At 36.5% G+C, this 25,298-nt stretch overlaps 1 protein-coding gene across 1 annotated transcript in view; it reads left to right on the forward strand.

The window, feature by feature from the left end:
- KIF18A (kinesin family member 18A) overlaps positions 1 to 25,298 on the forward strand; it is an 86,349-nt gene that overhangs the window by 44,542 nt on the left and 16,509 nt on the right. The window contains exon 13 of the mRNA XM_005890672.3: positions 387 to 622. Coding sequence (XP_005890734.2) covers positions 387 to 622 — 236 coding nt within the window. The remainder of the gene's footprint in view (positions 1 to 386; positions 623 to 25,298) is intronic.

Raw genomic sequence — 25,298 nt, forward strand, 5'->3', positions numbered from 1 at the left:
CCTAAAGGAAGTCAACCCTGAATATTCATTGGAAGGAGTGATGCTAAAGCTGGAGCTCCAGTACTTTGGCCACTGATGCAAAGAGCTGACTCACTGGAAAAGACCCTGATGTTCGGAAATTCTGAGGCAAGAAGAAAAGAGGGTGACAGAGTATGAGATGGTTGGATGGCATCACTGACTCAATGAACATAGGTTTGTGCATACTCAGGGAGATAGTGAAGGACAGAGAAGCCTGGCATGCTGCAGTTCATGGCAAAGAGTGGCATCTTTGCTCATGCTGCAGCAAAGAGACTGAACAACAACAAATACTTTGGATGTTACATAAATCTGTAATACTGTATTTAAAATTTAGTATTTATCTCTCTCTTGTCACCTTCTGTATGTAGAGTATTGAATGCATTACTTCCGGCCCTAAGAAAGCAATACTGTGCTTTAAAAGAATCTGGCCTGTTAAATGCTACTTTTGAGGCTGACATCAAAGAAATTGAACATTTGGTCGAGAGGAAAAAAGTGGTGGTTTGGGCTGATCAAACTAGTGAACCTGCAAAGCAAAATAATCTACCAGAAGTTTCTATTCTTATGACCTTCCCACAACTTGGACCAGTTCATTCTTCTCCTTGTTGTAAGTACAGCTTTTATTTCATTAAGTAAGTAAACACTATTTATAAAGATTAATCTTTGTAATATCAATCAATAGAGCAGTTAATTTTTTAGTAGTTTTGCTATTTTGTGAGAATTAATTTCAGAATCATTTCAATTAACTGGTATCTTTCAAAGGTGTAAGGGGAAGTATGCTTGACGTTCTAAATAATGCTAGCAGTGAAGTTATTTTACCTGTTTTTAATTAGATAATTTTATTTCCACTCTTCTTTAAAACTTTACGTGTATTAAAGACTGAAGATTATGATTAAGAATATTATGTTCTGTAATAAATAACAATCTTTTATGTTCTTAAGATCAACTGACAGTGTCGAATTTACTGTTTTTCTGTTGGCAGATCACTTAATATCTCTCCTTTCATAAGTGTGCATGGGGCATTTTAATTGAAAAACTAACAATTGGTTAGTTTTAAAATATTGGTTTTAAAATATTCAGATAATATAGAAGCAGAATGCCCTCTTCAGCTTTTCCCAGAACCTCAATCTTCTATGCTAGGTTAGAGATAAATGCTTATTAACAGTTTGGTTATCTTTACAGTGTGTGTATGATATTTGTATCAGATAATCTAACTTTTAAGCTTTTTGTTACATTTTAATCATTTTTAGGGTACATATATAAAGAATCTAGCATTTTTTTAATAACTGTGAGAATTGTTATACAATCATTTACTTAACCATTGTTCTATTATTGGTGAACAGTGCATGTCAGAGAACCATATACAGTAGTCCTCCCTTCTCTACTGTTTCACTTTTCACCATCTCAGTTACCTGCAGTAAACTGAAGTCCAAAAACGTTCAGTGGACATTTTCAGAAATAAATACTTCATCAGTTTTAAATTGCACACCATTCTGAGTATCATCATAAAATTTCATGTGGTCCTACTCTGTCCTGCCCAAGATATGAACCATCTCTTTATCCATCATATTCTGTTTGTCACTTAGTAGTCATCTTGGTTATCAGATCAGCTGTCACACACAGTATTGCAGTGCTTGTTTTTAAGTAACCTGTATTTTACTCAATAATCCCAAAGTGCAGAAGTGATGCTAGCAATTCAGTAAGGCCATAGAGATTCCATTAAGAGCTCCCTTTTAAGTGCAGAAATGAAAGTTTTTGGCTAATTAGGAAAGAAAAATAAATCACATGTGAGGTGCTAAAATTTGGGGGAAGAACAGGTATTCTATCCATGAAATCATGAAGAAGGAAGAAGAAATTCATGTTAGTTTTGCTCTTGGACCTCAAATTGCAAAAATTACTGTCAGAATGCGTAAGTGATGTTAAGATGGAAAAGGCATTGCTGCTGCTACTGCTAAGTCGCTTCAGTCATGTCCGACTCTGTGCGACCCCATAGACGGCAGCCCACCAGGCTCCGCCATCCCTGGGATTCTCCAGGCAAGAACACTGGAGTGGGTTGCCATTTCCCTCTCCAATGCATGAAAAGGAAAAGTGAAAGTGAAGTCGCTCAGTAGTGTCCAACTCTTCACGACCCCATGCAGCCTACCAGGCTCCTCCACCCATGGGATTTTCCAGGCAAGAGTACTGGAGTGGGTTGCCATTGCCTTCTCCTGGAAAAGGCATTAACTTTGTACAATAAGATATTTTGACACAGAGTCCACATTTGCAAGCTTATATTACATTATGTTCTTAGAATTATTGCCTAATTTATAAATTATACTTTACCTTAGATAGGTAGGCAAGCATTCATGGTAAGTCGCTTTATGCATGTGTGCGTGCTAAGTCACTTCCGTTGTGTCTGACTCTGTGCGACCCTATGGACTGCAGCCTGCCAGGCTTCTCTGTCCAGGGGATTCTCCAGGTAAGAAGAGGCGCACACACACACACACACACAAATAGGAAATATATGAGGCATTGCTGTCTGGTTTCCGGTATCCACTAGGAGTCTAGGAATGTTTCCTCCCGTGGGGTAAGGGGAAACTACTGTATTAACAATTCCTATGAAACTATGTACTAGTTTCATAGGAATTAGTTTCCTAGATCAGAGGATAAATAACTTTAAAAAATGATCTGTTAGGCTCCAAAAATTTTCTTATATAAACATTTATGAGATTTTACATTTACAAATCTTTATGTCTCATCTTCACCTTAACCCAGCGTAAGAACAGCAACACTAAACTAATGCATATTCTTTTTAAATTTGAAACTCATTTTTACTGATTTTAATTCTTTGAGGTTTGTGAAGACTTCTTTAAAGCCAGCATAGAGTTGGTATAAATGTTTCAATTATGTTTTTAAAGAATATATTAAGTCAGGTCAATCGGCTGTGTTCTTCAAATCATGTTCTTACTGACTAATTTTTTAATTCATGTTCTGTCATATACTGAGGTGAACTATTAACAATCTCATCTATTACTGTTGGATTATTCCATTTATATCAGTCTTCTATTGCTGCCCTAAGAAATTAACACAAACATATCCATTTAAAATAACACTGGCTTATTATCTCAAAGTTCTTACGATCAGAAGTCCAGCAGGCTCAGCTAGTTACTCTGCCTCAAGTTTCAGAGGCAAAAATCAAGATGTCAGCCAGTTGGGTCTCCTGTTTGGAGATTCTGGGGGAGAATGTGCTTCTATTGTTAGCTGAATTCAGTTCTGTGTGGCTGTAGGGCTGAGGTCTGTTTTCTTGTTGATTATTAGCCAGATAGATCAAATTCAGAGCAAGTCGGAACTTACTCAAGTACCTGGCATTGTACAGACACTCCGTTTTTTCAGAGGTCACCTCTGTTCTCTGACTTCCCTGGTGGCTCAGATGGTAAAGCATCTGCCTACAATGCGGGAGACCCAGGTTCAATCCCTGGTTGGGAAGATCCTCTAGAGAAGAAAATGGCAACCCACTCGAGCACTCTTGCCTGGAAAATCCCATGGACGGAGGAGCATTGTAGGCTACAGTCCATGGGATGGCAAAGAGTCAGACATGACTGAGCGATTTCACTCTGTTCTCTAGCATGTGACTACCTTTATCACTTCATCTCCTAGCCAACAAAGGCAAGTCATTCTCATGCTTTGAATCTCTCTTAGCTTTCCTTCTGCCTATCTCTCCTGCTTACAGTTAGTGAAAGTTTTTGTTTTTAAAAGCTCCTATGATTACATTGAGCCCACCAGGTAATCTAAGATAATCTCCCTATCTTAAATTTCATAACCTCAATTAGATCTTAAAATGTATTTGTCTTAAGTTTCTTGAAGACTGTTTTGCTGGGTATAGAATTCCAATGTGATACTCTTTTCTTTAAGCACTTGTTAAAGACACTTGATAAAGAGACATTGTTTCATTATCTTCTGATTTTCATGTTTGCTTTTGAAGCCAACTTTCATTCTAAATGTTGCTCCCTTGAATATAATCTGACTTCTTTTCTGGCTTCCTAAAATGTTTTTTCTTTGTCTTTGGGTCTTAGTAGTTTTGCTATATTGTGCCTAAATGTACTTTTATTTCTACTTCTCTTACTAGGTTCACAGAACTCTGAATTTGTGTCTGTACTGTTTTTTATCAGTTTTTAAAGTTCTTAACCATTGTATCTTCAAATGTTGCTTCTGCCACTTTTGTTCTCTTTTCTGCTTCTGAGGCTCCAGTTATATTGCATGTTACTGCCTTACTGTCTTATCCATGCCTTTGCCTTCTTCTGCTTTTCATTTTTTTTTCTTTTCCTGGAAATTTCTTTTCACGTATTTTATAGTTTCTCTTTAAATTTGTGTCAAATGGGTCTTAAATCCATCAAGTTCTCCATTTCACTTATATTTCAGTTTTGGAATTTCCATTTGATTCTTTTTTATAGTTTCCATTTCTTTGCAAAAATTTTCACTGAATATAGTAGGTGAAATCTGTGTCTGAGAATTCCCAAGCCTAGAACCTTCTAGGTCTGCTTCTGTTCTCTTTCTGCTGGATTTCTTTCATGTGCTTTGCCTTGAATGCATGCTAATTTTTGTACATCACACATGTGTTTTCAGAATTGTTTATAAAATTCTTTAAGGCTTCTGATAATAATGTCTTCCTCAATGAGGATTTGCATTTGCTTATTCCAGACTCCTTGTGTGGTTAGCAGTCTAAAATTGTTTCAGTACAATTTTAGAGCCTGAGATAATTTGAAACTTCTGAACTACCGCTTCTGCAAGGGCCTGACTACTCCTAGTTTGCCCTTTCCAGTTTAGCTGTGTCCCAGCTCAACTCAAGGAGGGTTTACAGAGAACTCTCTATAGTAGGCCTTAAATTCGTTCTTGCTTTCCCAACAAAGCTCTCAACAGTGTTGCTAAGCTTTTCTGCCACCTCCTCCAGCATCAGCAAATCACCTCAAGGGAGAAATAGCTATAAATGCAGAGATTACTCTCCTGAGCCTTCAACTTCCTCCTGATACTTGCCTATAATTCTTCACAATCTTGTTAGCTCTCCTGTGCCTTCTAGCATATGTTTTTTATATTTTGCCCAGATTTTTTACTTGCATTCCATAGACAGGTTGCTCTGAATTACCTTGGTCTCAGTTATCAGGTTTCCTATACTACATCTTTACGTTAAGATGACAGGCAAGTTGCAGATGTATGTATATTCTTTTTCTCTTAATAAAGCATTATCATCATTAGAACTGACCTAGTTGAGATCTTTAGAAAGAAAACTTAATATTTTTTTCAGATTATCTCATGCCTTTGGGGCCTTGATTCCTAATTTATAATGCATTCAAGATGCTGGAGAGGAAATGGAGTTTTAACACCATGATTAAGAAATACCACCTGCTATATGATGATCGTTATCCCTTATTTAAAAATCTATATTTCACTTACATTGCAGTTGCATAGACTATTTTTGTCAACAGTAAAACAAAACTTTTATTTGACTTAATTCTTTTTCATAGCATTCAAAAGGAAAGATTTGAGGTCATGTTACCTTTATAATTATGATTTTTTTAATGTATTAGAAAATAGGTTTTGTTTTTATTATGTTTTGTTCTTTGTTATTTTAATATTCAAGTGATTTTATAGATTAACTATTTGCTTAGTATGTTTTTTTCATTCCATGAATTATGTATATTATATTCATTATGAAAAGAGAGTCAAAGATAAATAATAGGGAAGGGGTAAGCAAATCTAGTGGAGGTGATGGAATTCCAGTTGAGCTATTTTGAATCCTGAAAGATAATGCTGTGAAAGTGCTGCACTCAATATGCCAGCAAATTTGGAAAACTCAGCAGTGGCCACAGGACTAGAAAAGGTCAGTTTTCATTCCAATCCCAAAGAAAGGCAATGCCAAAGAATGCTCAAACTACCACACAATTGTACTCATCTCACACGCTAGTACATTAATGCTCAAAATTCTCCAAGCCAGGCTTCAGCAATACATGAACCATGAACTTCCAGATGTTCGAGCTGGTTTTAGAAAAGGCAGAGGAACCAGAGATCAAATTGCCAACATCCGCTGGATCATGGAAAAAGCAAGAAAGTTCCAGAAAAACATCTATTTCTGCTTTATTGACTATGCCAAAGCCTTTGACTGTGTGGATCATGATCAACTGGAAAATTCTGAAAGAGATGGGAATACCAGACCACCTGACCTGCCTCTTGGGAAACCTATATGCAGGTCAGGAAGCAACAGTTAGAACTGGACATGGAACAATAGACTGGAAATTCCAAATTCAGATTTGGAAACTCCTTTTCCAAATAGGGAAAGGAGTACGTCAAGGCTGTATGTTGTCACCCTGCTTATTTAACTTATATGCAGAGTACCTCATGAGAAACGCTGGGCTGGAAGAAGCACAAGCTGGAATCAAGACTGCTGGAAGAAATATCAATAACCTCAGATATGCAGATGACACCACCCTTATGGCAAAAAGTGAAGAGGAACTCAAAAGCCTCTTGATGAAAGTGAAAGAGGAGTGTGAAAAAGTTGGCTTAAAGCTCAACATTCAGAAAATGAAGATCATGGCATCCGGTCCCATCACTTCATGGGAAATAGATGGGGAAACAGTGGAAACAGTGTCAGACTTTATATTTTCAGGCTCCAAAATCACTGCAGATGGTGACTGCAGCCATGAAATTAAAAGAGGCTTACTCCTTGAAGAAAAGTTATGACCAACCTAGATAGCATATTGAAAAGACATTACTTTGCCAAGAAAGGTCCGTCTAGTCAAGGCTATGGTTTTTCCAGTGGTCATGTATGGATGTGAGAGTTGGACTGTGAAGAAAGCTGAGCGCCGAAGAATTGATGCTTTTGAACTGTGGTGTTGGAGAGAAGACTCTTGAGAGTCCCTTGGACTACAAGGAGATCCAACCAGTCCAATCTAAAGGAGATCAGCCCTGGATGTTCTTTGGAAGGAATGATGCTAAAGCTGAAACTCCAGTACTTTGGCCACCTCATGCGAAGAGTTGACTCATTGGAAAAGACTCTGATGCTGGGAGGGATTGGGGGCAGGAGGAAGAGGGGACGACAGAGGAGGAGATGGCTGGATGGTATCACTGACTCGATGGACGTGAGTTTGAGTGAACTCCGGGACTTGGTGATGGACAGGGAGGCCTGGCGTGCTGCGATTCATGGGGTCCCTAAGATTGGGACACAACTGAGCGACTGAACTGAAACAAGTCCACTAATAAATGTTTATTTTTCTTATCTTAGAATATTGAAGTAGTCCATTTAAAAAAATATAAATAGTGAAATTTATGTTTACATTTCTAAAAACATGAAGCAATGGCCAAATAACATAAATTGTTTCTTCTTATAACTTTTTAAAATTTATTTTTAATTTGAGGATAATTGCTTTACAATATTGTGTTGACTTCTGCTATACAAGAGCATGAATCAGTCATAAGTATACATACGTCCCCTGTTTCTTGAGCCACCCCCAACCCCATACCACCCCTCTAGGTTGTCACAGAGCACCAGGTTGAACTCCCTGTGTTGTACAGTAGCTTCCTACTAGCTATCTGTTTTACATGTGGTAATGTATGTGTTTAAATACTATTCTCTCAATTCATCCCACCCTCTCCTTCTCCTGCTGTGTCCCAAATCTGTTCTCTTTATCTGTGTCTTTATTCCTGCCCTTCAAATATGTTTATGTGTACCATTTTTCTAGATTCCATATATATTTGCTGATATGCAACCTTTGTTTTTCTTTTTCTGACTTACTTCACTCTGTATGATAGGTTGTAGGTTCATCCACCTCACTTGAATTGACTCAGATGTGTTCCTTTTTCTGGCTGAATAATATTCCATTGTATATATGTACCACAGCTTCTTTATCCATTCATCCATTGATAGACATCTAGGTTGCTTCCATGTCCTAGCTGTTGTCAATAGTGCTGCAGTGAACTTTGGGGTATATGTGTCTTTTTCATTTATGATTTTCTCAGGATATTTGCCCTGTCATGGGATTGCTGGGTCGAATAGTAGTTTTATTCCTAGTTTTTTGAGGAATCTCCATACTGTTCTCCATAGTGGCTGTATCAGTCTTCATTCCCACCAACAGTGCAAAAGGTTTTGCTTTTCTCCACACCTTCTCCAGCATTTATTGTTTGTAAATTTTTTGATGATGGGCATTCTGACTGATGTGAGCTAATACCTCATTGTAGTTTTTGTTTACATTTTTGTAATAATGAGCAGTATTGAGCATCTTTTTGTTTGCTTGTTGGCCATCTGTGTCTTTTTTGGAGAAATGTCTGTTTAGGTCTTCCTCCCAGTTTTTGATTGAGTTGTTTGTTTTTCTATAGAAGGTGCTTATATATTTTGAAGATTAATTCTTTGTCAGTTGTTTCATTTGCGGTTATTTTCTCCCATTCTAAGGATTGTCTTTTCATCTTTCCTTTGCAGAAGTTTTAAATTTAATTAGGTCCCATTTATTTATTATTGATTTTATTTCCTTTACTTTCAGAGGTGGGTCAATCAAAGGGGATATTGCTGTGATTTATGTCAAAGAGTGTTTTGCCTATGTTTTCTTCTAAAAGTTTTATAGTTTCTGCATTAACATTTAGGTCTTTAATTCATTTTGAGTTTTTTGTGTGTATGGTATTAGGAAGTGTTCTAATTCATTCTTTTATATGTAGCTGTCCAGTCTTCCCAGCACCATTTATTGAAGAGGCCTTGTTTTCTTCATTATGTATTCTTGCCTCCTTTGTCCAAGATAAGGTGCTCATAGGTGTATGGGTTTATTTCTGGGCTTTCGTCTTGTTCCATTGATCTGTAGTCCTGTTTTTGTGCCAATACCATACTGTCTCGATGACTGTAGCTTTGAAGACCATACCATACTGTCTTAATAACTGTAGTCTGAACTCAGATTGATTTTTCCATCTCCATTTCTCTTTCTCAAGATTGCTTTAGCTGTTCGGGGTCTTTTTTGTGTTTCCATACAAATTTTGGAATTTTTTGTTCTAGTTCTGTGAAATGCCACTGGTAATTTGATAGAGGTCGCGTTGAATGTAGATTGCTTTGGATACAATAGTCATTTTCACAACATTTATTCTTCTAATCCAAGAACATGGTATGTCTCTCCGTCTGTTTTATGTCATCTTTAATTTCTTCTATTAGTGTCTTGGGTTTTTTGTATACAGGTCTTTTGTCTCCTTAGGTAGATTTGTTCCTAGATATTCTGTTTGTTGCAATGGTGAATGGAATTATTTCCCTAATTTCTCTATTTTTTTCATTGTTAGTATATAGGAATGCCAGGGATTTCTGTGTATTTGTATACTACAACTTTGCTAAAATCATTGATTGGCTCTAGTAGTTTTCTGGAGGCATCGTTAGGGTTTTCTATGTATAGTATGATGTCATCTGCAAACAGTGAGAGTTTACTTCTTTTTTGTTTACTTCCTTTTTGATTTGGATTCTTTTTATTTCTCTTTGCTCTCTGATTGCTGTGGCTAGAACTTCCTGAAACTATATTGAATAATAGTGGTGAGAGTGGGCTCTCCTGTCTTGTTCCTGATTTGAGAGGAAATGCTTTCAGTTTTTCATCATTGAGAATATTGTTTGCTGTGGGTTTGTTATATATGGCCTTTATTATGCTGAGGTACGTTCCTTCTATGCCCATTTTTCTATAGAGCTTTTATGGTTCTTTCTATGCCCATCTTCTGGAGAATTTTTATCATAAATGGATATTGAATTTTGTCAAAAATTTTTTCTATATCTGTTGAGTTTCTCGTCTTTCAATGTGTTTATATGGTATATCACATTGATTTGTATATATTGAAGAATCCTTGCATACCTAGGAAAAACCCTCTTAATCATGGTGTATGATCCTTTTAATGTGTTGTTGGATTCTGTTCACTAATATTTCATCCAGGATTTCTGCATCTATGTTCATCATTGATATTGGCCTGTATATATGTGTGTGTGTGTGTGTGTGTGTGTGTGTGTGTGTGTGTGTGAGAGAGAGAGATATCTTTCTGGTTTTGGTTTCAGGATGATGGTGGCCCCATAGAATGAGTTTGGGAGTGTTCCTCTCACTGTAATTTTTTGGTATAGTTTGAGAATTATGTGTTTTAGTTCTTTTCTAAATATTTGATAGAATTGATCTATCCTGGAAAATGTTCCTGTGCACTTGACAAAAAAGGTGTATTTTGCTGTTTTGGAGTGAATGTTTTAAAGATATCAATTAGGTCCATCTGGTATAGTGTGATTTAAGCCTGTGTTTCTTTATTAATTTTCCTGTGTGGATGATCTGTCCATTGGTGTAAGTGGGGTGTTAAAGTCCCTTACTATTACCATGTTGCTGTCAATTTCCCCTTTTATGGTTGTTTGCATTTGCTTTATGTATTGAGGTGCACCTATGTTAGGTGCATAAGTATTTATAATTATTATATCTTCTTCTTGGATTGATCCTTTGATCATTATGTAGTATCTTTCCTTATTTCTTGTACCAGTTTTTATTTTAAAGTCTATTTTATCTGATGTAAGTATTGCTATCCCTGCTTTCTTTTGATTCCTGTTTGCATGGAGTATGTTTTTCCATCCCCTGACTTTTAGTCGTATGTGCCCTTAGGTCTGAAGTGAGTCTCTTTTAGGCAGCATATGCCTAAGTCTTGTTTCTGTATCCATTCAGCCAGTCTTTGTCTTTTGGTTGGGGCATTTAATCCATTTACACTTAAAGTAGTTATAAATATGTATGTTCCTATCCATTTTCTTAATTGTTTAGGATTTATTTTTGTGAGTCTTTTTCTTCTCCTGTGTTTCTTCCTAGAGAAGTTCCTTTATCATTTGTTATAAAGCTGACTTGGTGGTGTCAGATTCTCTTAGCTTTTGTCTGTAAAGCTTTTGATTTCACCATCAAATATGAATGAAATCCTTGCTGGGTAGAGTAATCTTGGTTGTAGTTTTTTCTCTTTCACCACTTTAAATATATCCTGCCACTTCTAGCATGAGAGTTTCTGCTGAAAAATCAACTGTTAGCCTTATGGGCATTCATTTGTATGTTGTTTTATGCTTTTCCCTTGCTGCTTTTAATACTTTTTATTTGTGTTTAATTTTTGTTAACTTGATTAATATATATCTTGGTGTATGTCTCTCTGAGTTTATCCAGTAAGAGACTCTCTGGGCTTCCTGTACTTGGGTGGCTGTTTGGGTGTTCCCATGTTAGGGAAGTTTTTGACTATAATCTCAAATATTTTCTCATACCCTTTCTTTTCTTCTTCTGGGACTCCTATAATTCAAATGTTAGTGTGTTTAATATTGTCCCAGAGGTTTCTGAGACTGTCCTCAATACTTTTAATTCTTTTTTCTTTATTCTGCTCCTCAGCATTTATTTATATCATTCTATCTTCCAGCTCACTTATCTGTTCTTCTGCTTCAGTTATTCTCTTATTGATTCCTTCTACAGTATTCTTAATTTCAGTAATTGTGCTGTTCATCACTATTTGTTTATTCTTTGTTTCTTCTAGGTCTTTGTTAAATGTTTCTTGTATTTTCTCCATTCTATTTTCTATATTTTGAAACTTCTTTACTATCATTACTCTAAATTCTTTTTCAGATAGGTTGCCAGTTTCCTCTTTACTTATTTTGGTCTTATAGCTTTTTACATTGCTCCTTCATCTGTAACATATTTTTGTGTTATTTCATTTTTTTTTTTTTTAATGAGTGAGACTATGTTCCTGTCTTACTAGTTGTTTGGTCTGAGGTTTCCAGCAGTGGAGTTTACAGGCAGTTGGGTAGGACCATCTTAATGCTGAGATGTGGACCTCTGGATTATCTAACTCTGATTAATATTCCTGGGGGCTGATGGTCTCTGCTACTCCAGCAGTTCAGACTCAGCATTTCCACCATGGGCTCAGGCCTGATTTCTGGTCCCAAAGATCAGGCCAGAGGATCTGATCCTCAAGGATCCCCCAAGACATGGGGTGCAGGGGAAAAAAAAAAAGAAGAAAGAAAAGGGGAAAAAACAACAACAAAAAAGCAGAACAATAACAAAGAATGAAAACTCTAATAAATATAGAATAATAGCAGATACATTAGAAAAATATAACAATATGTTTGAAATGACCCCTGGAAGATAAAATCAGACTCCCAATAGGAAAGAGAGAGAAGCGGGGGCGGGGATATATATATATATATACACAGATATACATATATATATATAAAAACATAAGAGGGAGCAGATTAATTTTTAATAGCTTTTTTATTTCAGTATCCAAACAAAACCCATTTCATTGGTTGATGTATCTGTAAATCCTTTTAAATCTGTGGTTCTCCCTCCCTCTTTGTCCTTGCTAATTACTTATTGATTCATTGCCAGTTTAATAGTCATAAATATCATCTTTCCAATTTTCCTTTACTAGTATACTTGAGTAATTTTTTCACCTATTTAAGGATAGGTTTTCTGTGAATGACTTAGCCATCATTTGATCAGTTATGTTTTTTTTCATAGTCTGTATAGCAAAAATTGTTACTTATTTATAAGAGCTTAAGATACAGATATTCATTCATTCAGTAATATTTATTGAACTTCTCCTGTGTTCTTATTTGATAGTAAGGATACATTAGAGTACACAGGCAGGTCATATAGAGCCTTGTAGGTCGTTTTACCGGAGAAGGCAATGGCACCCCACTCCAGTACTCTTGCCTGGAAATTACCATGGATGGAGGAGCCTGGTAGGCTGCAGTCCATGGGGTCGCTAAGAGTCGGACACGGCTGAGCGACTTCACTTTCACTTTTCACTTTCATGCATTGGAGAAGGAAATGGCAACCCACTCCAGTGTTCTTGCCTGGAGAATCCTAGGGACGGGGGAACCTGGTGGGCTGCAGTCTATAGGGTCGCACAGAGTCGGACACGACTGAAGCGACTTAGCAGCAGCAGCAGCAGCAGGTTGTTTTACAGACATAGGCTTTTACTCTGAATGAAACAGGGAACCATAACATGATCTAAGCAGAAAAGTAGCATATCTTAGTCATGATTTTAAAAGATCCCTCTGGTTTCTGTGTTGAGAATAGATTGTCATATGGCAAGGGTTGAAACTCTTTAAGACACCACTGCAATAACCCACGTAAAAGAACATGGTAGCTCGACCATGTTGGTAGCAGTGGAGTTGGTCAGAAGTGGTCAGATTCTACTATATTTTGAAGGTAGAGTCAGCAGGACATTGTAACAAATTGTATTTGAGGTGTGAGAGAAAGAAAGGTCAAGGATGATTAAGATTTCTGAACTCAGCAGCTGAAAGAATTGAGTCACCTTAAAAGAGATGGTGGAGCAGGCTTACAGGGTGGAGGTGTTAGAAGATTAGGAGTTCAGTTTGCATCATTTTAAACTTGTATAAGATATATCCAAGTGGAGACATCATGTAAGTAGTTGGATCCAAGGATCTGGAGTTTATGAGAGAAGCCTAAACTCAAAGATAAATTTGAGAATTAGTAACACTTAGGTGATTTTTAAGGCTGTAGGACTAGGTGAGATCATCAAAGGTTATTAACTCTTTCCTGTAAGATACATGTTGCAAAATTCTTCAGGTTTATCATTTACTGTTAACTTTTTTTGAGGTATCCTTTTTAATACTGAAATTTTAACGTTTTATGTAATAAAATATTTCATTTGTTTTGTTTTTTCTCCCTGCTTTTGGAATTATTCCTCAAAGGGCTTTTCACCCATAATCTTTTTAAATTTTCACTTCATTTATTCCAAATTTGTTTTGATGTAAGATAACCACTCTAACTTAATTATTTTCCAAGGATTTAGTCATTCTTGTTTAATATATTCACAATCTCAGAGAAGGCAATGGCACCCCACTCCAGTACTCTTGCCTGGAGAATCCCATGGGCAGAGGAGCCTGGTAGGCTGCAGTCCATGGGGTCGCTAAGAGTCGGACACAACTGAGCGGCTTCACTTTCACTTTTCACTTTCTTGCATTGGAAAAGGAAATGGCAACCCACTCCAGTGTTCTTGCCTGGAGAATCCCAGGGACTGGGGAGCCTAGTGGGCTGCCATCTATGGGGTCACACAGAGTCAGACACAACTGAAGTGACTTAGCAGTAGCAGTATCTTTATGGCACCTTTAATTTACATACAGTAAGTAGTCATGGATAATTCTGTTTATTGGATTTCTTATTTTTTTACTTATTTGTCTATCCTAGAGCTAATAACTGTTATTTTAATAACTGATAGTTTGTAATTTTTTTTTTACATATAGCAGTGCTGCTGCTGCTGCTAAGTCGCTTCAGTCGTGTCCAACTCTGTGCGACCCCGTAGACAGGCAGCCCATCAGGCTCCCCCATCCCTGGGATTCTCCAGGCAAGAACACTGGAGTGGGTTGCCATTTCCTTCTCCAATGCATGAGAGTGAAAAGTGAAAGGGAAGCGGCTCAGTTGTGTCCGACTCTTCACGACCCCGTGGACTGCAGCCTACCAGGCTCCTCTGCCCATGGGATTTTCCAGGCAAGAGTACTGGAGTGGGGTGCCATTGCCTTCTCCAATAGCAGTGCTAATCCTCCTTTATTATTCTTTGTTTTTAAACTGTTCTTACCTGTCCCTGAGAAATAATATTTTTCTAATTCCAAGGAAGTAAAATTCTTTTAAAAATAGGTAAATCAGTTGTGTCTTCACATTTTCCTACTGTCAAACCTTCTCTGTCTAGAATAGTCTTTCCATATTCATACCGTCTTGTATGTTCTTACCTGTCCCTGAGAAATAATATTTTTCTAATTCCAAGGAAGTAAAATTCTTTTAAAAATAGGTAAATCAGTTGTGTCTTCACATTTTCCTACTGTCAAACCTTCTCTGTCTAGAATAGTCTTTCCATATTCATACCGTCTTGTATGTTCCTCAGCAAAGTTTAGAATTTTCTTCATATGTGTCTTATACATTTGCTATTAAAGACATCCATAGGTTTTATATTTTTGTTATATGGACTGTTTTTCTTATAAGCCTATATAGTACTCCTTATTCAAGAAGAAACGAACTTTTTGAATTTTGTTAATTTTAATACTTTACCAGGGTTAGTACTTAATTTTGGGATTGATGTTTATTTGACTTAAATCTTTGACTCCAAATTACATGTCTGTTGACTTGGAATGAAGCATACACCTATTTTGGGGTCTGGAAAACAGAAAATGCACTCACTGAGTGCCATGCAGTGTGGAGATGCCGGCTGCAGAGTTTATTTATGGAACTGATAAAATTTCTGACATTAAATGAAAAGTCAAGATTTCCTCATTATCCATCTGGAAACTCACATTTAGTAATATTTCTGTCTCTAACCTTTCTTTTTCTTAAATTTTGCACCCCATGTCAGTGGTTTTATCTTAGAGTACACAAAAGATACTAGTAGAACCAGTTTCTTGTACAGATATTCTGGGGTTACATAGGGTTCTTATGTAAGTTTATTTCCCCTATAATTAGTTGAATACAAAAAAATTTTTTTTTTATAAAAGATCTCTATCTATACTAATTCCTCATATAAAAATATGAAGCATCAAAACATTTATAAGCTAAATCTTTCCTATATTTTCACATTTGGCCACAGAATTTAATCAATACCAATAGACAATGGAAGTTATTTTTGAAGTCTAAATATATTTCATTTGGCCCTTAGTCTCCTTGTCCACAAAGTAGTGTTCAGTTACTCATCATAACTGCAAATACTGCTGTAAATTAAAAGATTCTCTGTATTGTCTTTTTCTTTTTCCCATCTTAAAAAAGTATGAACACTAGGAATATGAGACTGAAAGGAAAACATAGTTTCTGCTATTTCCCATGGAGACAAGTTTCAAAAGATTGTGGTTGATTTATTGCTCATAGTGCTGGATTAATTTAAAGGACTATGACAGTTCTTAAGATGTATTCTCTCTTTGTGATATTTGTAAATAACTGACATTATCTGTGTAGGCATTTATACTACAATAACCACAATAGTGTCTTATGAATTCATTATAAAATGGTTATTAGTTTGGTTAATTCATTAGTACTTTAAGGTTATAGATCTTTTAAATAGTTGTAATTCATTCACTTGTACATTTGCAACTATGAATTCCATGAGTCACAAGGCTGTTAAAAAGAATCCAGATTTATGATTAGAACAGTAATTGTATCAATCACTTGTAGCCCAGAAATGTTTATTGAAATGCATATATTAATACTTGATTTCACTTTAGAACTTTGTCAACTAATTTTAATTTAGCATCGTTTCCCAAAATACTTGCTCACATACATATTAACATGAGTGCTAGCAAAAGAAAAAATCCTTGCCATCATTTTGTACCAAACCTCAATTAGATCTAATCCCATTCATCAGTGTCTCCCTGTCATGAACCCTACTTTGCAGCCTGTGACTCATGTTAGCTAAACACTGCATTCTGCTTTTTACACTAACGTACAGCTCTGTAAATCTTTTCACATTTGCAGTCTTAAGCTTTTGATAAATTAGTTCCTTTGGGTAAAATCATTCAGGACACATGATATGACACATCAAAAGATGACCCCAGAAGGTCTGCCCATTTTTTAAGAGTGGGATTTTTAACTTATTAGTGATAAATTATCTAGTCTCTTTGTTTAGAGAAACCATCTGTAGAATATTTCAAAAAGCTGAAAAATAAATATAGACCCCTCCAACCTAAGAAACCACATGAAATTGCCAGTTAGTACTTGTGTTTTAGAGATTTATTTAAACAGAGAGAGAGAATAAAATGATGTTTAATTCAATTTATTTTAAAAACATTTTGAGAAAATGTGATGTAAGAAATAATTATAGTGATATCTAGACTAGTTGCTATTTCTTATCTATCCCCCTTTACAATCTAATCTTCACACTAAAATGATCTTCTTCACAAAGTACAGACCCCTTACTTAGAAGAACCTTTAAAAGCTTACCCAGTCCCATGTCAGACTAAGGACTCACTTTCCTGTGGCACTTGGTGCCCAGCCTTCTTTTAAGCATGCTTTCATTTTCTCGCCTCTACAGTTTGCAGGCTTTTCCGTCAATCTGGAGTCCTACTTGTCCATTCCACATCCTAGTTAATTAAAATCCTTATCCTCATTGAGAGTCTGATTCAGACACTGCCTTCTTTTTCAAAGCTTCCTATTAATGAGTCCTGTCCCCTTTGCCTACACACACTGTTACATTCCCATTATATTTTTATTACATTACTAGTATGCACCTATTATTTCTAAACAGTTTGCTTACTGCTGTTTCTTGATTCATCTACATTGAGGTATTATCACTCTAAGAGATAAAAAACCACCACTTTATTTTTAATTCCCTCATCTACGAAAGCACTAGGATATTAAATAAGGTATGAAGAGATGGAGCCAAAGCAAAAACTGTGCCCAATTGTATGTGTGACTGGTGATGGAAGTAAAATCCAATGCTGTAAAGAGCAATATTGCATAGGAACCTGGAATGTTAGGTCCATGAATCAAGGCAAATGGGAAGTGGTCAAACAGGATATGGCAAGAGTGAACATCGACATTTTAGAAGTTAGTGAACTAAAATGGACTGGAATGGGTGAATTTAACTCAGATTACCATTATATCTACTACTGTGGGCAAGAATCCCTTAGAAGAAATGGAGTAGCCATCATAGTCAACGAAAGAGTCCAAAATGCAGTACTTGGATGCAATCTCAAAAATGACAGTGTGATCTCTGTTCATTTCCAAGGCAAACCATTCAGTATCACAGTATTCCGAGTCTATGCCCCAACCAGTAATGCTGAAGAAGCTGAAGCTGAACAGTTCTCTGAAGATCTATAAGACCTTCTAGAACTAACACCCAAAAAAGATGTCTTTTTCATTATAGGGGAATGGAATGCAAAAGTAGCAAGTCAAGAGATACCTAGAATAACAGGCAAACTTGGCCTTGGAGTACAAACTGAAGCAGGGCAAAGGCTAATAGAGTTTTGCCAAGAGAATGCACGGGTCATAGCAAACACCCTCTTCCAACAACACAAGAGAAGACTCTATGCATGAACATCACCAGATGGTCAATACTGAAATCAGATTGATTATTTTCTTTGCAGCCAAAGATGGAGAATCTCTATACAGTCAGCAAAAATAAGACCAGGAGCTGACTATGACTCAGATCATGAACTCCTTATTGCCAAATTCAGACTTAATTTGAAGAAAGTGGAGAAAACCACTAGACCATTCAGGTCTGACCTAAATCAAATAGATTATATAGTGGAAGTGACAAATAGATTCAAGGGATGAGATCTGATAGAGTGCCTGAAGAACTATGGACAGAGGTTTGTGACATTGTACAGGAGTCAACGATCAAGAGTATCTCCAAGAAAAATAAATGCAAAAAGGCAAAATGGTTGTCTGAGGAGCCCTTACAAATAGCTGTGAAAAGAAGAGAAGTGAAAAGGAAAGGAGAAAACGAAAGATATACCCATTTGAATGCAGAGTTCCAAAGAATAGCAAGGAGAGATTAAAAAAAAAAAAGCCTTCCTCAGTGATCAATGTAAAGAAATAGAGGAAAACAACAGAATGGGAAAGACTAGAGATCTCTTCAAGAATATTAGAGACACCAAGGGAACATTTCATGCAAAGATGAGCACAGTAAAAGACAGAATGGTATGGACCTAACAGAAGTAGAAGATACTAAGAAGAGGTGCCAAGAATACACAGAAGAACTATATAAAAAAGATCTTTATGACCCATATAACCACAATGGTGTGATCACTCACCTAGAGCCAAACATCCTGGAATGCAAACTCAAGTGGGCCTTAGGAAACACCACTACAAACAAAGCTAGTGGAGATGATGCAATTCCAGTTGAACTAATTCAAATCCTGAAAGATGATGCTGTGAAAGTACTGCACTCAAAATGAATCCGCCACAGGTATACATGTGTTCCCCATCCTGAACCCTCCTCCCTCCTCCCTCCTGATACCATCCCTCTGGGTCGTCCCAGTGCACTAGCCCCAAGCATCCAGTATCGTGCATCGAACCTGGACTGGCAACTCGTTTCATACATGATATTTTACAGGTTTCAATGCCATTCTCCCAAATCTTCCCACCCTCTCCCTCTCCCACAGAGTCCATAAGACTGTTCTATACATCATTGTCTCTTTTGCTGTCTCGTACACAGGGTTATTGTTACCATCTTTCTAAATTCCATATATATGCGTTAGTATACTGTATTGGTGTTTTTCTTTCTGGCTTACTTCACTCTGTATAATAGGCTCCAGTTTCATCCACCTCATTAGAACTGATTCAAATGTATTCTTTTTAATGGCTGAGTAATACTCCATTGTGTATATGTACCATAGCTTTCTTATCCATTCATCTGCTGATGGACATCTAGGTTGCTTCCATGTCCTGGCTATTATAAACAGTGCTGCGATGAACATTGGGGTACACGTGTCTCTTTCCCTTCTGGTTTCCTCAGTGTGTATGCCCAGCAGTGGGATTGCTGGATCATAAGGCAGTTCTATTTCCAGTTTTTTAAGGAATCTCCACACTGTTCTCCATAGTGGCTGTACTAGTTTGCATTCCCACAATTATGTAAAGTTTAAAAATAAAATAAAATTAAAAAATAAATAAATAACTAAATAAACCTGGAAACATTCCCACTTTTTGTAAAAAAAAAAAAAAAAGATAGAGACTAACTGTATTTATGATTGCATTACAATTTAAGGACGTGGCTTTTTTTTCTTTTCAAGAGAGTAAAGCAAATTCAATGTAGATTTCAGGTAAGATTGTTTGAATAAAAGGATAATTTGTTTCCAAAAAAATAAATAAATAAATAAGAAAGTACTGCACTCAGTATGCCAGCAAATTTGGAAAACTCAGCAGTGGCCACAGGACCAGAAAAGGTCAGTTTTCTTTCCAATCCCAAAGAAAGGCAATGCCAAAGAATATTCAAACTACCACACAATTGCATTCATCTCACACACTAGCAAAGTACTGCTCAAAATTCTCCAAGCCAGGCTTCAACGGAACGTGAACCATGAACTTTCAGATGTTCAAGCTAATTTAGAAAAGGCAGCGGAACCAGAGATCAAATTGCCAACATCCATCGTATCATCAAAAAAGCAAGAGAGTTCCAGAAAAATGTCTACTTCTGCTTTATTGACTACGCCAAAGCCTTTGACTGTGTGGATCACAACAAACTGTGGAAAATTCTTAAAGAAATGGGAATACCAGACCACCTTACCTGTCTCTGTGTGTGTGTGTGTGTGTGTGTGTGTTAGTTGCTCAGTCGTGTCCGACTCTTTGCAGCCCCATAGACCGTAACTCACCAGGCTCCTCCATCCATGGAATTTTCCAGGCAAGAACACCGGAGTGGGTTGCCATCTCCTCCAAAGGAACTATAGAAAGAAAGAAAGTGAAGTCGCTCAGTCGTGTCTGACTCTTTGCGACTCCATGGACTGTAGCCTACCAGGCTCCTCCATCCATGGAATTTTACAGGCAAGAATACCGGAGTAGATTGCCATTTCCTTCTCCAGACCACCTTACCTGCCTCCTGAGAAATCTGTAAGCAAGTCAAGAAGCAACAGGTAGAACTGGACATGGAACAAGAGACTGGTTCCAAATTGGGAAAGGAGTATGTCAAGGCTATATATTGTCACTCTGCTTATTTAACTTATATTCAGAGTACATCTTGTGAAATGCCAGGCTGGATGAAGCTCAAGCTGGAATCAAGACTCCCAGGAGAAATATCAGTAATCTCCGATACGCAGATTACACCACCCTTATAGCAGAAAGCGAAGAAGAACTAAAGAGCCTCTTGATGAAAGTGAAAGAAGAGAGTGAAAAAGTTGGCTTAAAACTCAACATTCAGAAAACTAAGATCATGACATCTGGTCCCATCACTTCATGCAAATAGATGGGGAAACAATGCAAACAGTGACAGACTTTATTTTTTGAGGCTCCAAAATCACTGCAGATGGTGACTGCAGCCATGAAATTAAAAGATGCTTGCTCCTTGGAAGAAAAATTATGACCGACCTAGACAGCATATTAAAAAGCAGAGACATTACTTTGCCAACAAAGGTCTGTCTAGTCAAAGCTATGGTTTTTCCAGTAGTCATGTATGGATGTGAGAGTTGGACTATAAAGAAAGCTGAGTGCCGAAGAATTAATGTTTATGAACTGTGGTGTTGGAGAAGACTCTTGAGAGTCCCTTGAACTGCAAGGTGATCAAACCAGTCAATCCTAAAGGAAATCAGTCCTGAATATTCATTTGAAGGACTGATGCTGAAACTGAAGCTCCAATTTTTTGGCCACATAATGCAAAGAACTAACTCGTTGGAAAAGACCCTGATGCTGGGAAAGATTGAAGGCTGTAGAATAAGGGACGGCAGAGCATGAGATGGTTGGATGGTATCACCGACTCAATGGACATGTGTTTGAGCAAGCTCCTTTACCTGGTGATGGACAGGGAAGCCTGGCATGCTGCAGTCCATGGGTTCACAAAGAACCAGACACGACTGAGTGAACTGAACTGAAATGAACTGGCTTGTCAGTTAGTGGGAGCATATAAGAAGTGGCATATACTAATAAATGTAGTATTTAATCCTAAGGCCTAATTAAGGAAATTTGTTTAAAATAATAAGTAAAAAATATACTAAAAATTCTTTTAAAAATAAAAATGTACTGATATTTCTTAAAACTGTTTTTAGAAAGACAACATGAAACAACTCTGTTTTCTCTTGCTTTCTACTGAAAACATTTTAGAGCCCTAAGCCAAATCTGTGGGATAGCCTTCTTGAAGAAATGAAATATTTGAAAGATTGAAGTAATGAAGCAAACTAGATTGTGCTCACAGGTAGACTTAAATAGCTTAAAGAACAATACAGCCAATTAATGCATTTTTAGATGTTTCTCTTGTGCATGTGTGCTGAGTTGCTTCAGTCATGTCCAACTCTTTGTGACTGCTTGGACTGTAGCCTGCCAGGCTCTGCTGTCCATGGGATTCTCCAGGCAAGAACACTGGATTAGGTTGCCATTTCCTTCTCCAGGGGATTTTCCTGACCTAGGGATCAAACCCAAGTTCTTATGTCTCCTGCATTGGCAGGTCGGTTCTTTACCACTAGCACCACCTGGGAAGCTATGTTTCTCTTAAAGTATAAGCAGTTTCTCAAATGTCTTTTTGTTATGCTTCTTTCTGAAACTCAGTTGTATTTCACTGACAAAGTCGAAATATCTAAATTTACTGCTTTGATTGCACTGTCATCAGTTCGTCATATTCCTTAAAATTTCAAAAGTTTGGGGGAATGATAGCAAAGGACAGATTAATATCTAAATTGTTTTTAGTTCTTCATTAACCACTTAACCAGTTATCAAGTATTTAGTCATAATTTCTTCTAACCACTTGGCAAATATAGTGGGAAGGCAGATTCATTCTAACTTCATAACTGTTTTCATGGTTTTTGTTTTGATAGTAAGCTGTAGATTATATTAATAGCATATTTTATTCTATAAAATGCTATACAAACAATACGAATGTTAATTTACTTGTGTTGTAGTCTAGGTAATATTGTGTTAGAATTCAGACTATTATTGATGAAAATTAGTTTTTTTCACCATCTCATCCACAACTTTTGCACTTGCAGTTAATTTTAAAAGTCATTTTAATACTTAGAAGATTTTTGAAAGGCTTCTAAAACTTGGCAATCTCAACAAAATGTTTTTGACTGACTTCCTTTTTAAGTCTCTTTATAGACTTACAGTAAACAAACTTTTTGAAGCGGGAATCTCTAGCCATAATGTAGGAACAAATAAATAGAACAGTAAACCACTTTATCCTGAAATGCACATTTTCAGTTGTATATAAGATGCCTTAAAGCATTATATAAATATTTTAAGATGTTTCCTAAACTATTAATGGATAAGTATTACAAAGACTAGGATTGGATTCATTAAGCAAAACTTACCCTAGGGTTTAGAAGAAAGGCTCTTCTATATCTTTCATTAGCTCTGATCTATCTCTGATCACTTATAAAAGCCTGGTTAAATTGTATTGCATAATCATTTTGAAAGTTATATTATTTAATCATGTAACTTTCATCACCTACCCTTTTCCCTAAACTAGGAGCTGTTGAATAAATCCCTAGCATTGTTTCTGTACTTTTGCTAAATTATCATTTTTAAGAAAAGCGTCATAACTATAAAAACAAAAATCAGGTGCATTATCTTGTTACTTTATTAATATGTGCCTTCAACTATGTTAGGTGTAATAAACCTTAAAAGACCATTTGAATTTCATGAAAACTATGTTAGACCTTTATAAGTAAAGCAATACCAAAGTTATTTTTCAATGAACAGTTTCTCTCCAGGACATTCCCAAATTGTTATTAGACCTAGATGTATTCTAGTTAATCTGAAAACAGTAATAGAAAAATTTTTTGATTCTTAAAGTGCTGTCCTCTCTGTTTAATCACCTGAATATTTCTCAACAAACCTGTAAAGAAATTAAGTACATCTTACCTTTGTATGGAATCTAAATGTAAAGATAAAGAAAAGGTATAAGAAACATAACTATAACTAGAGATCTTTTGGAGAAGGATATGACAACCCACTCCAGTACTCTTACCTGGAGAATCCCGTGGACAGAGGAGCCTGGCAGGCTACAGTCCATGGGGTGACAAAGAGACACGACTGAACCAACTTAGCACACATGCAGAGATCTTTAGGATACTTAAAATATATGAAAGCAAAATGATTAAATCCATGTCCTTGTACAAAATATGTCTTTTATTTCTCTAAGAAATAAAATTTTATTTTTATTTCTACTATTTATATTTCGCTATAAACTTTAAAGTATATTAGAATTACTCATGCAAACATTCAGATTTCATGAATGGATTACCTGTTCCCCGAATAAAAGGAATTTTCCTTCATCATGGGACTCATGACTTTAAATGTGTTTTACTCATTCTCATCATATTGAATGATTTATTTTTGCTGATTGAGTCACATTTTTATTGGCCTCTTTTACTTTTTTTCCTGACATTATTTTATTGAATTATAGTTGATTTACAGAAGGCAATGGCACCCCATTCTAGTACTCTTGCCTGGAAAATCCCATGGATGGAGGAGCCTGGTAGGCTGCGGTCCGTGGGGTCGCTAAGAGTCTGACTCGACTGAGAGTCTTCCCTTTCACTTTTCACTTTCGTGCATTGGAGAAGGAAATGGCAACCCACTCCAGTGTTCTTGCCTGGAGAATCCCAGGGACGGGGGAGCCTGGTGGGCTGCCGTCTATGGGGTCGCAGAGTTGGACACGACTGAAGCGACTTAGCAGCAGCAGCAGCAGCAGTTGATTTACAATGCTGTGTTAATTTCTTTTTGTTGTTGTTTTCTACTGTACAGCAGAATGATTCAGTTATATATTATACATTCTTTTTCATATTCTTTATATATTGGCCCTCTTTAAATTCTCCTAGGAAGTTAACTGTCCTGCCTTTCTTTTTGTTAAATGCTGGGGAAAACATGAATGGGAGAGTGAGATAGTCAGCCAGGGGAGAATGGGGCTAAATAAAGAAAAATCTTCCCCACCTAAGAATTTTTATCTTGCCCTTCTATTTGATTGCCAATTCATTTCATGTTATTTCCTTGCATGTTTCAGTTAATTAGACTTTTGAATGTAAAGTTTCATAGCTTTGTCTAGTTTGACCCTACTCTGTCCATAGATTTTGAGTAAAGCTATCCCAGAATAAGCAAGAAACAATTTTGGTCTGTTCTTTCCTTTTACAGCCCCAAAGTCTGACTTTTTCTTTTCATTAAAAGCCTCTGCATGAAGTAATAACCTGTTTATAGTAATACCTATGTAAGTCAACAAGTACTGTAATATTTGTGGAAGTATTGCTGCTCACTCCCAATTCTTATTCATTTGGTTTTTCATCCTGATTTTTAAATTTCAAATTTATGCTGCTAATTCTTGTTTGTAATTTCCAATTTTAAATATTTCTCTTTTTATTTTAGAAGATAAGGATTTAACTCCTTTACAGTATGTATACATTTCCTCCTCCTTTTTGCCAGAACAGTTTTTCACCTTTTTAAAAATAAATTTCGAGTGTTATCAAGTAAATATCATTCCTTGTTGAGTTAAGAACTGCATACACTCTTTTCTTGTACTGCTTTGCTCTTTCTGTATGTAGTATTTGTTTTTCCCATTCGTTTTCTTGTTGTTCTCCTTTATTCTACAGAAGCACATCCTCCAGTAGATTTGGAGAATGGGTGTATAGGAAGTAAAATTTTTTTAGATCATGGATGTATAGCAGTATTTTTATTTTC

Source organism: Bos mutus, chromosome 15 (genome assembly GCF_027580195.1).
Source record: "Bos mutus isolate GX-2022 chromosome 15, NWIPB_WYAK_1.1, whole genome shotgun sequence".
Taxonomy (NCBI): domain Eukaryota; kingdom Metazoa; phylum Chordata; class Mammalia; order Artiodactyla; family Bovidae; genus Bos; species Bos mutus.